At 42.6% G+C, this 14,262-nt stretch overlaps 1 protein-coding gene across 1 annotated transcript; it reads right to left on the reverse strand.

The window, feature by feature from the left end:
* Positions 1 to 291: 291 nt before the first annotated feature.
* Positions 292 to 7,338, reverse strand: RSPH1 (radial spoke head component 1). Its single transcript, XM_087758520.1, has 9 exons — positions 7,280 to 7,338; positions 6,632 to 6,745; positions 6,405 to 6,510; positions 5,144 to 5,234; positions 4,771 to 4,906; positions 4,393 to 4,464; positions 2,782 to 2,998; positions 2,214 to 2,357; positions 292 to 397 (listed from the first exon to the last, which is right to left on the reverse strand). The coding sequence occupies exons 1-9, from the start codon at positions 7,328 to 7,330 to the stop codon at positions 348 to 350; spliced, it is 981 nt and encodes a 326-aa protein (XP_087614646.1). The 5' UTR covers positions 7,331 to 7,338; the 3' UTR covers positions 292 to 347.
* Between the last annotated feature and the right edge of the window lie 6,924 nt (positions 7,339 to 14,262).

The raw sequence follows: 14,262 nt of genomic DNA on the forward strand, positions 1-14,262 counted from the left end.
CTGTGCCCATAGGCAGGTTTCAAGGAAGAGAAGAACTACCAGTAGTGGAAGAAGATTGAGTTTGCTTCTGCAAACTTGTGAGGACACAGCTTCATGAATCCGGAATAATCCCGTACTGATTTCAACAACTGACCACCTGCTACAGCAAATAAAGTTGTCGTGAGACTGCACACTCCGAGATCATAAAAGTTTCAGACGTATATCTTCCAGACAGAACAGTGACAGAAACGTTTATTCAAAGTATCTTAACTCAGACTCTTATGAAGAAAAATATTTCAAGTTTACCATAATAAATGATTCATTCTGAAATGTCTGGGTTTTGGCTCTTTGTCTTTAGTTGTATCCAATTACTCTTCTTCCTTTGGTTCATCCTCCTTATCCTCTAAACTAGTAGTTCCTGCGGAGGCGAAGGAAAGACAGGACATAGAGATGCATTTTATTACAAAATACTGGAAAGCAATCCTAGTAACCTAAAATGTAATTCTAGGACTATGCTGTCTTCCTCAGTCATCTTTCCCATTGCCTTTCACTGCCAATACTTGAATTTAACTGTTATACATTGTTTGTCAGCTGCCAGACAGACTCAGTACACATGTATTGACTGCCAGCCGGCCCATATGTAACTCTGGAATAGCCAAAGAATGTCTCCTACTTAGACAAGTATCATAAGAAACATAGAGCAAGAAGGATGGAATTCCTGTGTGGAAAAAACTGATGGTAATGGGACAGAGTACACAAGGCTGTGAGAAACCAGATTTTGTTACATCTGCTCTTCACAGTATGCATGTTTTCTTCAAATCATTGCCTCTTACTATAACTTAATCTTGCTAAACATAAAGGCAAGGGGAACAATATGTTGCCTAATTAATTATGGATGTAGACCTAATGCTGAAAAATGTATAAAATCCAACTCTTTGATTCTAGAAATAAAGAGCTGGAAGGAACTTGGAGAACATCTATCACACTCCTATGTTTTCATGCATTGGAATCTGCATCTATGCTGCCTCTGACAGATACTTGGGTCCATTTGTTCTTTTTTAAAAAAAACAACACAAAAAAACAATGGGAATACCATAACTGCTTCACTGTGGTAGGCCAGAAATTTTGTTAGAATCAAGTTCAGTCAAAAATGGTTATTTGAGTCCAAGAGGCTTTGAGACAAAACAGGCTCAATGAACTTTTGCCAAATCGAAAGCAGAGCTATGCAGGAAACCTGCTTAGATTTCTGCTGGATCTGATCTAAGCCCAGGGATCCTGTAAGATGTCAGCCCTACACACCAGATCAGCTAGCTGGCTAGTCTATCCTGAAGCAGGAGTGCACCTTCAGAGGTGATGGGTAAAAAATGAGAGCAAATAGACTATGAAATTTCCAAGAGCTGGCCTAAATGTTTAGTGTATACCTCCAGGCATTTTCACATGGTTTAATAGTCTTTCTGATCCCTACGGATAGTGCTTTGCTTTGATTTATTGTAAAATGGACTGATTACAAATGGATAAATTTATCTTATGTTTTCATACATCAGATATGTAAGCTTGTAAGTTTTAACACTGAATAAAAGCAAGCAACACAATTGGGTGGAGGCTAAATATGAGTAAACATAGATGCATCCTTTTGTTGCTTCTTAGTAATTTTGTATTTAAAACAGGCTTCTGAACTGCCTGGAAGAAAACCTGAGCATCTGAATTCCAAATCTCTTTGATTTGTAAGAGAAACAAATCAACCAGAGACTGTTCAAACCATAATGCATAACAATACCTAAAATTTGTTTCTTCAGATGTGTTTTGCCCACTTTTTAACTTCAGTTGAGAGAATAAGAATACACAGTTCCATTCTTGAGAGAAAAGTGGAGTGATCAAAACCCACTGAATTTCCCAGGGTCTGAAATCTTCTCTCTCATTTTTGCACAAAAAAAAGTTTGCAAATGCAGTCACTTACAAACTCAGCCCTGCAAGTGCTGTCAACTGTACATGCATAGATAATGCTGCACGAAGTGTCACTTCTAATTTGTACTGTTACAGTATGTGAACTTGACTACGCAAAATCAGTTTACATCTATAGAGGACTGCCCCCTTTATGAAAGGTAGAGATTCCCATGGTCTCTTCAGCTTGATAATGGACCTCTCAGCAGCCGCATGAGTTCAGCTGATTGACATACATCACTTCAAACCCTGACTGCTAATTGAAGAATGAGCATGCATGCCCCATTCCTCACCTTGATCCTCCTGATCTTTGTTTTCTTCTTCCTCTCTGTTTCCCTCATCTTCCTCTCCTGCACCCGTTGGTGGGCTAAAAGCTTCACTGGATACTTCATGAAGAGAAGGCTCATCATCCCTACCCTCAGCAGACTCATCAGTGACTGAAATACGAGAAATTAGAAATACCGAAGAAAATCATTGTTTACAAATTTGCACTCAGCCACCATTTTCATGCAGTAGCTAATAACTCCTACTGAAGTCTGCAGTCTTTACTCACATGAGAAATCCCACAAAATCTTCTGTAACTGTTTATAATCAAGTTTGTGTAACAGGCCATGATACAGACTAAGATCATTCACAGGCTTCCCAAGACAGTTGTATCTCATTATGCCAGGTAAGATAAACCAGACATGTATATATTGTGCAGTTTATGAACAGGCTTGGAAGTTCCTAACATTCAATATGTGGTAAATTATAGGAAAAAAACCCAAAAAACTCTCTCCCACCACTTGATATTAAACCTGAAAAACATGGTTTCAGGGGATAGTCAAAGCATGGAATTTCCAGCTGTCCAGTAGAACAAACCTGCAATTGATGGCATTTTCCTCTCTTCAGTTGCTGCTTCTGCGGCTCTTTCTTCCACTGCTTCTGCTGCTGCTGCCGCCACTAGGGAGGCTTCTCTGGGAGAAGGTGGGTTTTCCCCATGGGGAGTCCAGGGTGTTAATTTGGTAATTTCTGATGCTTTCCATTTTGGTGCAACATGTAATGAGGGTTCCTCCTCTTCTTCTCCCTCTCCTTTACCCTAGAAGACAACTCATGAAATCCAGCATCTCATCTTACAGGTGTTAAGGGAGCAACTAAGATGATGGGTTTGTGTACTAAAACCTCTTTATCTGGGCTCAAAACAACAATGACATGGCCCTTTAAAGTATTTACTGGTGGAGGAACTTCAGCAGCCGCATATTTTGGAAGAGAACTACGCTTCGAACCGTGACGAAGTCAGTTGACTATTACTAATGATCAATGCTTGCCAGCTTGCATTCTTTAAGGTAAAATTTTGTCTCTTCCTTAAACAGAATGGCTGTGAGGGGCCTATCAACTACGTCTCTTCTATACCTTTCTACAGTATAACAGCGGCAAATAAGACCTGATGCTCTGCCAGGTAGATGCTACACTGTCTATCTCACCTTGGGTTCTTAAATTCATGTTTAAACTCCCACATCAATGGCCTAATATTCCAAAATCAGCACAACCAACAATTCCCAACTGAACTGAGGATACTAGATACACATCACTTTGGATACTCATATGAGTCTGATACTTAATTTGAGGATCTCTTGCTTTTAGCCAAAAAAGCAAAACAGTCTCCATGTTTTGCAAATCTCTATCAGTAATGATAGGAATTTTTATTATTATTATTTTGTCCTTGTCTTAAGAAACAATTGCTGCATTGGACAATTTTCAAAGAGTGTGTAATGGGAACTAATGTGTCAGACAACAGAGGCAGCAAACAGCTAAAATGTGGCATATTTTCTTGAAATCAAAACAGTAATATTAAGATATATTTCTTATTTCTATAGCTATTTTGCATTTGCACCATATTAATCAGAAACATTTCAAGACATTCATGCATGAAGGAGAAGGAAAAACAGGCCCTAATCCCATCTGGTCCCTATGATTATTAGGAGCTGTGGATGTTAAGCTCCTAACAGGACCAGGACAACAATGAGACATATTTCCAAAACACAAATCTGCTGGAAATTAGCATTTGTATACATAGCATCAAGCAATTCAGAAATGTAAGAAGAAATATTTTTCATTGTTTTCTGGTGTTGGGAACAAAGTGGAATACAGGCTAAATGTACAGACAAACACATCTACATTCTTCTGTGGTTTGAAACGTCAAATGTTTTGGGAAGGTCCTGATTCTTCTAAACTTTAAGCAGAAAGGACTCCTGTCTGCAGGTAGTGCAAAAATCCCACCTTGTACTTGTCAAAGCTTACACAATAGAGAAGCTAAAGAAAAAGCAAAATGAAACCTCATTCAGTTCTTAAGAATGTATGAGTTTCTACCCTTTTTTGACTTGTTAGATCTACTTTAACATCAGTATCTATGAGGCATTTTATAGATTACTCGACAATAGGTTTGATTTACTGAGTTCTCTGATATGCAGCATAATTTGCACTTTCTTTTACCTGCTGTGATTGTATGTATTCACCATGCTGTTCACATCCGATATCAAAGACATATTTGCCATGACCTACAGGCTGCACAAAGATACAAAAAAGTCAGCAGAACTATAAAGTTAGTACATTCTAAGCATATAAACGTAAAATATGTTTTACTACAAAATTCATACAATAGCCAAGAACAATATAGTTTGAAAGCAAAGTTGCAGAGAAACTCAGCAATCTGTCCTACAGATTAATTCAGTTTCATACGTTACACTTATGGTACAAGAAAAACTAGAAAAGATCAGGAGCCTAGCTTCTTATTTTAAGTGGAAACATATCATATTAAGGCAATTCCATGGTAACTGTTCAGATCAATAGAGAATTTTCCAGCACACTTACATTTCCATTCAAAAACTTGCCCTTAAATCTATGGTTTAGATGGATAAGTTCAGCTTCTCCTTCCTGGTTTCCATTTACCCAACCACCAACATACTTAGATCCTGTGTCTTTATAGACATATGTACCTTGCCCATGCCTAAGGAGAAAATAATAATTTTGCTTTATATTACTGAATATTAAGAATTTAGGATGTTGTTATGCTTAGGGTATTAAAACTGTATTATTTAAGTAGCTGGAATGACTCAAGTTGGACTAAATTGCTGAGGTCATCCAGTAGCACTTGATTTGCTGCAGTCAGCCATGCTTTGAAAATAACCTTTGCATTTTAATGCCATTGCGTGATTTGAAACATCACTGTAAGAATGAAACAAACCTATTGTTGTTAAACCATTCTCCAGTATAGGTATCTCCATTTGCATATGTATACTCTCCATAGCCGTGTCTCTGGTCATTCACCCAGTCTCCTTTAATGAGAATATGATAAAAACAGAGTGAGACGTGGTGTATTTAATTGTGTGATATAGTGGTCAGTTTGTAAAGTTATCATACATGAATTATTAAGAGAAGGAAAAGAAAGATATGACACCATTTTGATTCCTTACCATTCCTTACACCATTCCTCACTCTAAGCCCTTGCTCTTTTTATTTCTGCCTGTCCCTCTGCACACATATTTATGCAGCTGCCTGACCTTCCTTTCATTTTGTCCATCACAGTCTGTCTCCATTATCACTCTCCAGTATAATTATGAACACAAGAAGCCGTGTAACATCCTGCTCCTATGTATTACAGTTACATTAGATAATGTGACATTTGCACTCAAATAAAAAGAGGGACTACTTAAGTTTGACTCATTTGCTAATATTGTTCTGTCAGTCAGTGGGCATCTATACTCAAAAGGATGGTATATTGTGTGTCTTAATTATTCATCTATTCAAACTTAAAGAAATAAAAAAAAAAAAAAAACCAAAAAAACCCCAAAATCACAGGTGCATATGCTCCCATAAGGGAAGACAGGGCTGCTCTTTTTGCTCTCTGCTTCTAGCCCTCACAATGTGAATGTTCTTTCTTGCCTAGCTTAGAAAGGAGGGGGGGAAATATTGTCCCTTGAAGCCTAACTGATATTCAGAGTGTTTCAGGTACTCTCCTGGAAGAAGGGAAACAATGCACGTTTCAACTTCTTCAAACTTCAGAGGCATCCCAGTCCCTGAGTAAGTGCTCTAATCAGTAGACTATTTTTTAAGGATTGACCTAATGAAGTCCTAAAATACTTTATACTCAACAAATCTGTGGTTCTAATCATCATTCGGAAATAAGTAACTATACTCTCTTCTATCAAGATTGCACTGATTTGTAAAAGATGCTTAATATTTGTCAGGACTTGGAACACCCCACTTGAAAGGAGGACATGACAAGAATAAACTGCTACTAAATACCACACTTCTCAGAATAATCGACATAAATCCCCATAAATAAAACCCACACTTCTCAGAGCTTGTAGTAAAAAAGGAATAAAAGGAAAACATTTTGTAGCAAATTTATCTTCTTGAAATAATACATTCTCCAATGGAGGAGGTGAGGGGGGAATGTGTCCTTTCACTTACAGAAATCCTTGCAACCGTGTTCAGTGTTTTACCTTCATATTTCGATCCATCTGGATAAAAAAAAATGCCCTGGCCATGCTTTTTGTTTTGAAGATATTCTCCAATGTAGCGAGCACCATTTCTAAATCTGTAGGTCCCCTGAAACATATTTGGTATAGATAAAATACTTGTCAGTTCTCCCTCTTGTTCCAATATAGTGCCAAAAGTAACAGAACTGCTGAAATGTAAGCACGACGACTGTCTTCTGTCACTGTCTTACCCGTCCATTTCTGAAACCATGTTCATATTCTCCATCGTATGTGTCACCATTGGGTAGAAGTGCTTTTCCACGTCCATGTCGCTCACCTTCTGAATTGCGTTCACCATCATACTCCTGATCACATGTGGAAAAAAAAATTGTTTAAGAGGGCTGACTGAACCTAACCTCATTAGGCAGAGGAAAAAAGGTGTTTGCTCAAAGCTGCTCCAATTCGGCTTGAATCAGAGACTGCAGGAGCACCTGGCCGACAGATGCACTGCTTACGCAGAGGCTTTCGCCAGGCCCTGGCACCTAGAGGCTTTCCTCCCTTCCTGACACACTACTGGAAAGTATGGGTGACTCATTCTCATCCAGCGGACAAAGTTTAGGCAGGGCCCAACTGAAATGGGACAGCCCCGCTTCCGAAACTCCCGTCCCACGGAAGAAGCGCCTCGGGAGCTCTCCCAGGCCCGGCACGGCCGCCATACAGCATTTAAGACCCCGGGACCGGTAACGTTCACCCTTCGGGCGCTCCCCCACCCCCTGCCCGCCCCGCTCCTCCCCAGCGCCCTCGGCGGCGGATGCTCCCAGCGGGGACGGGAGACGGGGCAGGACCGCCTCCGCCGGTGCTGCAGAGCCGCCAGCGGCACCCCCACTGCCCCGGCGGACCCCCAGGTCGGCCTCGGCCTCCTCGTTCTCCTCCGAGCTCAGGTCCGACATGGCCGCCGCGCCGCTGTCACCCCGGCAACCGAGGCGCGCGGGGGAGGGCAGGGCGCGCCGTTGGCTGCCGTGGCAACGCCCGGCGGGGCGCGCGGGGGCCCGCGCTGCTGTCCCGGGTGCTGAGCGCAACGGCCGGCCCCGCCCCTCACGGCGACGGCGGCGGCGGCGGGGGCGGGAGCGGTGCCTCCAGTGCCGCGAAACGGGCTGGTGGCCCCTGAGGTGAGCCCCGAGACCCCTCGGCCTTCTGAGAGCTCCCAGGAGTTTGGCCGGTTTGGCCCGTAAACAACGCTTGTTATTTTTTTTTCTGTCGGGTTTAATTACGTTCAGAAATTCCAGTCTGTGAATCTTTATCTTTATATCTTAACAGTTTCAGTCCGATGAGCCTCATTCACCCGCTCAACAGACCAGACGTTCCCCCCACACAGCCCGGTGAATCCCACTGGAAATTCAGTACGCTCCTTAAACTGGAGCCAGAAGGCCAACGGCATCCAGCTCCAGTCTCTGCAATCCCACAGGATTCCACAGCCAGCCGGACGGTGCGCATCCGATGGCGCGGTTCGAGGCAGAGGACCCATGTGAACTCGTCAAGAGGCGTCACAGAAACGTGCTTTGGCTGTCACCGGCGCACCCGGGGCACTGTCGCACTCTTAGCAGACAGGCTCTGCATTTTGGGGCGCTCCGAAGGGATTCCCTTGGGGTTTTTTATGCAAAGCACAGCAGAATGGTCCGTATGGGTAATTCAGGGGTCAGGACAGAGGCGGGAGAATGCTCTGGCGCTAATCACTGCTGGAGCTTAGGCACAAGGAGTCATCAACCAACTGTGTGGTCTGGCCTGGAAAATCCTGTGGTTCTGCATAAACAAATGAATGGAGTGCAAGTAACTTCTCCCATTATTTTTTCTAAATTGCACTGACTGCTGTGGTGGCAGGGGCACTGTGCAGTTCTAACAGAGTTACTAGTGAGACAGCAGAATGATGAGTCAGTCAGGTTTTTACATCACTTAAGTATCTTCTGCTTTCACACATACAATTACTTTTACTTCCACTGATTTTTTTTTTCTTCTCCTTTTAGTAACTATAATTCTCAATGATCTTAATATGTAGGAAATTCTCAGTATTCTGACTTTTCTCTAAACCCCTCTACTCAGTCAGCCTCAGCAGTGATCTGCATAACTCCGATGACAAGCTCAGTCACCTCAGCCAGCCAAGAGCCTCCCGTACTAATATGATTACAGCTAAATCGATGCAGGGAGGCAAGAGAAGGGCTCTTCTTTCTCAAAAGGCCAAGAAGAGTGGAAGGGAATACCTCACAAGGAAACGGAGAGAGGATAGTACATCATAGCCACCCTCAGTCCATATCAAGCAATAACAATACCCCAAGTGGAAAAGACCTGTTTTGCATTTCATGTCGTTTTTTTGTTAATGTTTTGTATGTGAGCTGCAGAATTCAAAACCAACCACTCTTTAAAATGATCTTATTTGCCTCAATGCAAGGTAGTGCTTTGCTATTCTTCACAGACAAAAATGCCCTAAAAATCTACCTTGGCTAAGGGAGTTGACGGCGACTGCATTACGGCTCATGCCCGCCTTCTGCAGATGTTGAGGACGGCTTGTCTTGCTGAATGCAAGTGGCACTTTTCTTCTCTGCAAAGCGGCGGCTTCATAGTGGTTGCGGGAGCCAGTGATACAGGAGTCAGGCAAACCACCTCACTATCGCTGTGCACAGTAATGTAATGGCCGAGGTTTCAGGAGAGGGGCTGTGCGAGGATATGTGTGGTCAAAAGCAGTTAGCTAACGAAGCACTGGGCAGAGGAGGTGACGCTTCTGAGGCAGGCAGCCAAAGGACTGGCAAGTGGCTGGAAAACGTGGTGGAGGTCACCTTATACCCTAGGCCAACGCTTTACCACCCAAACCAGGAGAAAAACAGTGCTGCCTCTACACAAAGGTACACCATATATTCAGGTAATTTTCTTAGTTTTCATAGGTAGGAATCTAAATAGCCAGTATTTAGATAATAAATAAATGCTATTTATTTATTAAGATGTGTCACTTATGTGGCATATGTGTGTCTCTGTTTTCAGTCGGGCAAAGATGAAAACAAAAGAGAACTATTGCTAAATACCATCATGTTCTTAGCTCATAGGAAGCATTTGGGCTTCCGAGTTAACACCCAGTTCCTAATTTGAGAGTGCCTTCTGTTTGAAACATTTAAGAACACTGAAATTAAATTTTGTTAGCTGGCAGAGCTTTAAGAAGCTATACATTTATTAACTCAAAATTGTATGGTTATTTCTCTTTCCTGCACATCTCCAGCATTTGATTAGGGAAACCTCATTTGCATAATCACTGTACTGTTAGTGACTGCGGAGCATGCAAACTACTGCTCCGACTGCTTACCTCCTGCAGAACTGGATGTAGGTGAATGTTATCTAAACCATAGTCTGTGCATTTCCTCCTTTCTCACTCTTGATGATGCCTCAGGTTCTTCTTTCGCCTAAGGATGGCCAAATTCTTTTATCTGCAATAAGGTAAAGTCTCTAACTATAAAATTGGTTGCTTAGCCTGTGAGTGGCATGTTAATTCTAAGCAGACACTGCGGCTCAGAGTTGTAAGGGAAAATATGTTCGGGATGCACATAGAGGTGCTCCCTGTTAAACTGGATGGCAAAAATAACCGGATATGTCTTTTGGCTTCAAAGTTCACGTAGCCCAGGGGACAGCGGTGACACAAACAGGACGCGGTGACAAGCCTTCAGAGAGACTCCCCCTAATGATCACTAACTGCTCTTGCGCTGCGTAGTGTTTCAGAGTCCTGAAGGAGGAAAGGGTCTGAAGGAAGAACGGTTCATTCTCTCAGGAAACAAACAGGAACTATTTCTTTATAAAATTTAAACTGCTCTGAACCTAGAAATGGCAGACAGCACAAATGTCTGTGTGTCAGGGTCACATAGTTTGACCTACATGAGGGAGGCATCATTTAAAATTTTCTATACCTAGAAACTGCCTTGTGAGGACAACTACAGCTTATACGGATGCATATAATTAATGACAAGGAGGATATATTTTGTAGTTTCTGGTCTTTCCATTGCATTTGGGTGTGTTTCGATGTCAGATTTAAGTTAAGCTTTAAGTTGGTTACTATTGAAAGGAGGGCTGCTATCATCCTTATTTTCTTGTTCTTCTTCCCCTTTTTCCATCAAAGGACCAACACAATACCATAAATATTCTTAAGGTCCTGCTGATCTTGTATATGAATTTCATTTGGTGAAAGGCCTGAGAGGGTTAGCACTGTGCTGGTTATCTGCTCTGCTTTTACTGCTGGCTCAGCTGGCAGCTGCCGGCACCGAGTGCCAGTCACCTTGGCAGGAGAGGGCAGAAGCTGCCATATCTGTGAGCTGCCCTGGAGAAGCTCCTGGTTTGCAGTTTGAGCAGAAGCCCCATAGGGAGAGAGAGGTCCAGAGAAACCCGAAGCCGTTGCTGCCGGAGATGCTTACAACCAGGGAAAGACAGTGACACAGAAAAGCAAAAGGCTGCTAGGCACAGGACCCCATAAGGTACCTCCTGCAAGGGAGAACAGCCCTGGCTGTCCTTTTATCCTGCTTTGCAGGTCCTCACTCTTAAGCTAGCCAGAGCGCTCTTCTGTAGGGAGGAATGGCCCACTATGCTCCCGGCTCTCTTTGGACTTCATCCTGCGTTAGGAGGGGGGAGACTTTTGGCAGCGCTGAGGTTCTGCAGGGAAAACGCTGCTGTGCCAGGCCTGGCCTCAGGGGCTCCTTCCAACACTGACTGAGCTTTGAAAACACGTGTTGCACAACGAACGTTAGAAACGACAGTACTATCTGTTCACCCCTACGTTGCAATCAGTGTCTCGCTTCAAAGGGGTGATAAAAACACAGCAAGGTGCACACATTACCTCTGATGTGGTAAAGGCGGCGTGCTTCTTAATTCACGCTAAGTGCACTTTGGCGTTCCTGCCCCCTGGGAGCTCTCTGCTCTATGCCCCTGTCCTACCATGCATCCTTCTTCAAGGGCAATGCCTCTGTGAACCAGCTTTTCTCCACCCGGCCAGCAGTGTGGCTTTAGGGAGCTGCCTTTTCAAATTCTGCCATCAAAATTATCAGGCAGAGTGTAATTTGCCTGATTCACAGGTTGGTTTCCTCACTTTACCTACGGGTCAATCATTACTGACAGAGCCGGTTACTTTGTGAGGGTCAGTCCTTGGGCATTCAAGTCAGTTTGAGTTTTGCTCTGGGCTAAATTAGAGATGCAAATGACCATTTATTACTTTTGGTAGGGAAGACCTGGGCAAGATTATGTTTTTTAACAGGAATTTAAAGAACAGAAATCTGTAGGGAGATATTTTGTTATGTCTTAGAAGACAGTAATTTACATCTTTCTCCTTATGAAAGCTAAAACCACAGTCCTAGTGTACTGCGTGGTCAGTATCAGATACTAGCAAAGTGTAAACTGGAGTTGTTAGGAAAAACTTAATGAAGTTAGCTCTCTTCCTCCTGAAACTTTATATAAATCAGGTTAATTTCATCAGCCTTTTCGAGGAAAACTGTGGGATTAGTGAATTAAAGTAATATCTAAAGGGGAGTTCCCATTTGGGAATATATGTTTCAGGACTTTTTTATTATTCCGCAATATATACTATCAGACATACTTAAAGAAGTCAAAATATTTTCTTAGATTATGGGAGCAAACAGTGGACAAAGTGGAATTTACCGTCACTAACTTCAATATATTGGTCTTTTTCCTCCAATTCAGGATGAAGCCAGATTCTGAAATCTTAAAATCCTTTGCAAAATGGGAACTTCTCCCCGCACAGCCCTTTTTACGCCCTTTACAGGCAAAATGAAAGCTGCTTAGTATGAAAGCCATTCTTGAAATACCGGTAATATTTTTTTGCATCTTGGCTAAATATAACCTTTCAGTTCCCTCCTGCAAATTATCAGGGAAAGCGTTCTGCTGTATTTATACCCTGCCTCCCTCTTCCCTGACCTTACTGCTCATTTTGAAGTACAGAGCGCATTCCATTCTTCAGACATATGGGAAAATTGTCAAGTTTTTCTTTTATATATGGGGTCTCCCTTTCCACTAAAGTGCAATAGGGACATACACAAGTCACTTCTATTCCATTTAGGAAATTGTTGCTAATGTCTTTTCTCAAGACTTCTGTGACAGTCAGCGTTACTACTGCTACCAAGAAAGCAGTTGGCATTCATGGGATGAAAAAATATCTTATGGTCAGTATAAGAATAAAGTACTGTTAATATTACATTTTTCTCTACTTCTCTCTGGAAGAGGATTTTGTTTCATTAAATAAACAAAACCCCAAACCTAAGCTTCTTTATTTAGGCAGAGCTTGTAATGACATAAAGCTAAAGCAGCTCGATCCTTTTGTCCATACCATCTGAAGTCCTAACCTGGTAACTCAGAATGAATTCAATAGAGACGAACAAAACGATCGAGGTAGATGGGACTAATTTGGTGCCTCCTCCCTCCTGTCAGCTTGAATACCTTCGTACTTCATCTTCTTATACATGATTTGCAAGGCAATTGCTTTAGTGTAAGCTCTCTGTTGTGGTCTGCTTTCTATTTTATCATGGTATTTGTAACTGTTCTGGTATTTGGTTTCTGTTAAAATATGCCTCAGTCCTCCTTCTCATATGACTACCTTCCAGTGATCAAGTCTGCAAGCAAGCAGAAATGAAATCTATCAGTAGTCTACCTGCCTATTTCAATCTGTTTACTCCTCAGCAATTGTTTCCGTGGCCATTTCTTGCACTTCCACTCAGCTCTCCAGGCAATTTAAGAAGAGTAGAAATAAGGGCAAAGTAACAAGAGAAACTCTCCCATTTCCTGTTGGAAGCAGAATTAAATTCTTCAAGATAAGTAAGTTCCTCAAGACAGATGTTCTTATTTTGTAAGGAAAGATGGTCTATATATTGTTTTACAGATTCCATTTATAATAATACAGCTTGGTTGTGCTTTTTTTTCAATTCTATGTTCTCAGTACATTCTTGCTCATTTTCTTGCGAGCGGGTGGCTGAAGGTATGAGAGCTGATCTGGGTCTCCAATCCCTGTAGCAACAGGTCACGTGCAGCAGCTCTGCCCAGGACTCCCTCCAGTAGATCCTACCCCAATAGACACCTCTGTTCCTATAACCGCTTTTTTTACAGATCTTCCCTTAGGCGGCACGAGGTGATTTAACAGTCCCACTCTCCAGCCCTCTGGAAAGCCTTGGAGAGAGTCAGAGTAGCATACTGTCAGCACTCCTGATCTCAGTTTTCTGAATGGAACAGGAGACTGATAGGCAACTCACAGGGTTCAAATAAATGCCATTATTCCTCAATGTCTCCTGCAGTCCTAGCAGTATCTATCTTTATGTAGGAGGCCTGGATGCAGTTTTACACCCCTCCACCCTCACCCCCCATCCGCGTTCCACCTGCTAGAGGTTTTTCTAAGTAGCCTGTGGTACTCAGGTACTCAGGCTGGGGAAAAGGCCGTGCTGGCACAGTGGTCTTGTCCGCTGGTCTCTTTTCCTAAAGATACTGACTGGTGATTCTCACTAGCTTTCTGGCAAGCCAGATGCGATGAAAGTACCGGTCTGGAAACTATGTACTCGTATTAGTGTGGCGCTGGGCCGGTGCTAAAATTTCTCATCAACAGGCAGGAGATACTGTGCTAACTCAGCTAGACAGCTTCCAGATCACAGCTGCCTTCCCTCCAGCCCTTTCAGACTACGGCCACAGCAGGGCTACACCCATCTACTCCCAGCCATATGGGCATATCCTTTACAACCTCTTTCTTTTTTGGCTTGTTAGGATATTTTTTTTTTTTGGCCTGCCAAAGCTCGATGGCAGGTTATATTTGGATTGCACCCAGTGTTGATGTGAGTTGCTTATACAATATCCCAGCTGCTCTGTT

This window comes from Nipponia nippon, unplaced genomic scaffold, assembly GCF_047370975.1.
Source record: "Nipponia nippon isolate SJK-2023a ecotype South Korea unplaced genomic scaffold, ASM4737097v1 scaffold_2, whole genome shotgun sequence".
NCBI classification, from domain to species: Eukaryota; Metazoa; Chordata; class Aves; order Pelecaniformes; family Threskiornithidae; genus Nipponia; species Nipponia nippon.

Coding starts and splice junctions, on each gene's coding strand:
- RSPH1 (XM_087758520.1), bottom strand. CDS start 7,330: ATGTCGGACCTGAGCTCGGAGGAGAACGAGGAGGCCGAGGCCGACCTG. Junction 5,235..6,404: donor AGATGGATCGAAATATGAAG/GTAAAACACTGA, acceptor TTCTCATTAAAG/GAGACTGGGTGAATGACCAG. Junction 4,465..4,770: donor GCAAGTTTTTGAATGGAAAT/GTAAGTGTGCTG, acceptor ATCTTTGTGCAG/CCTGTAGGTCATGGCAAATA.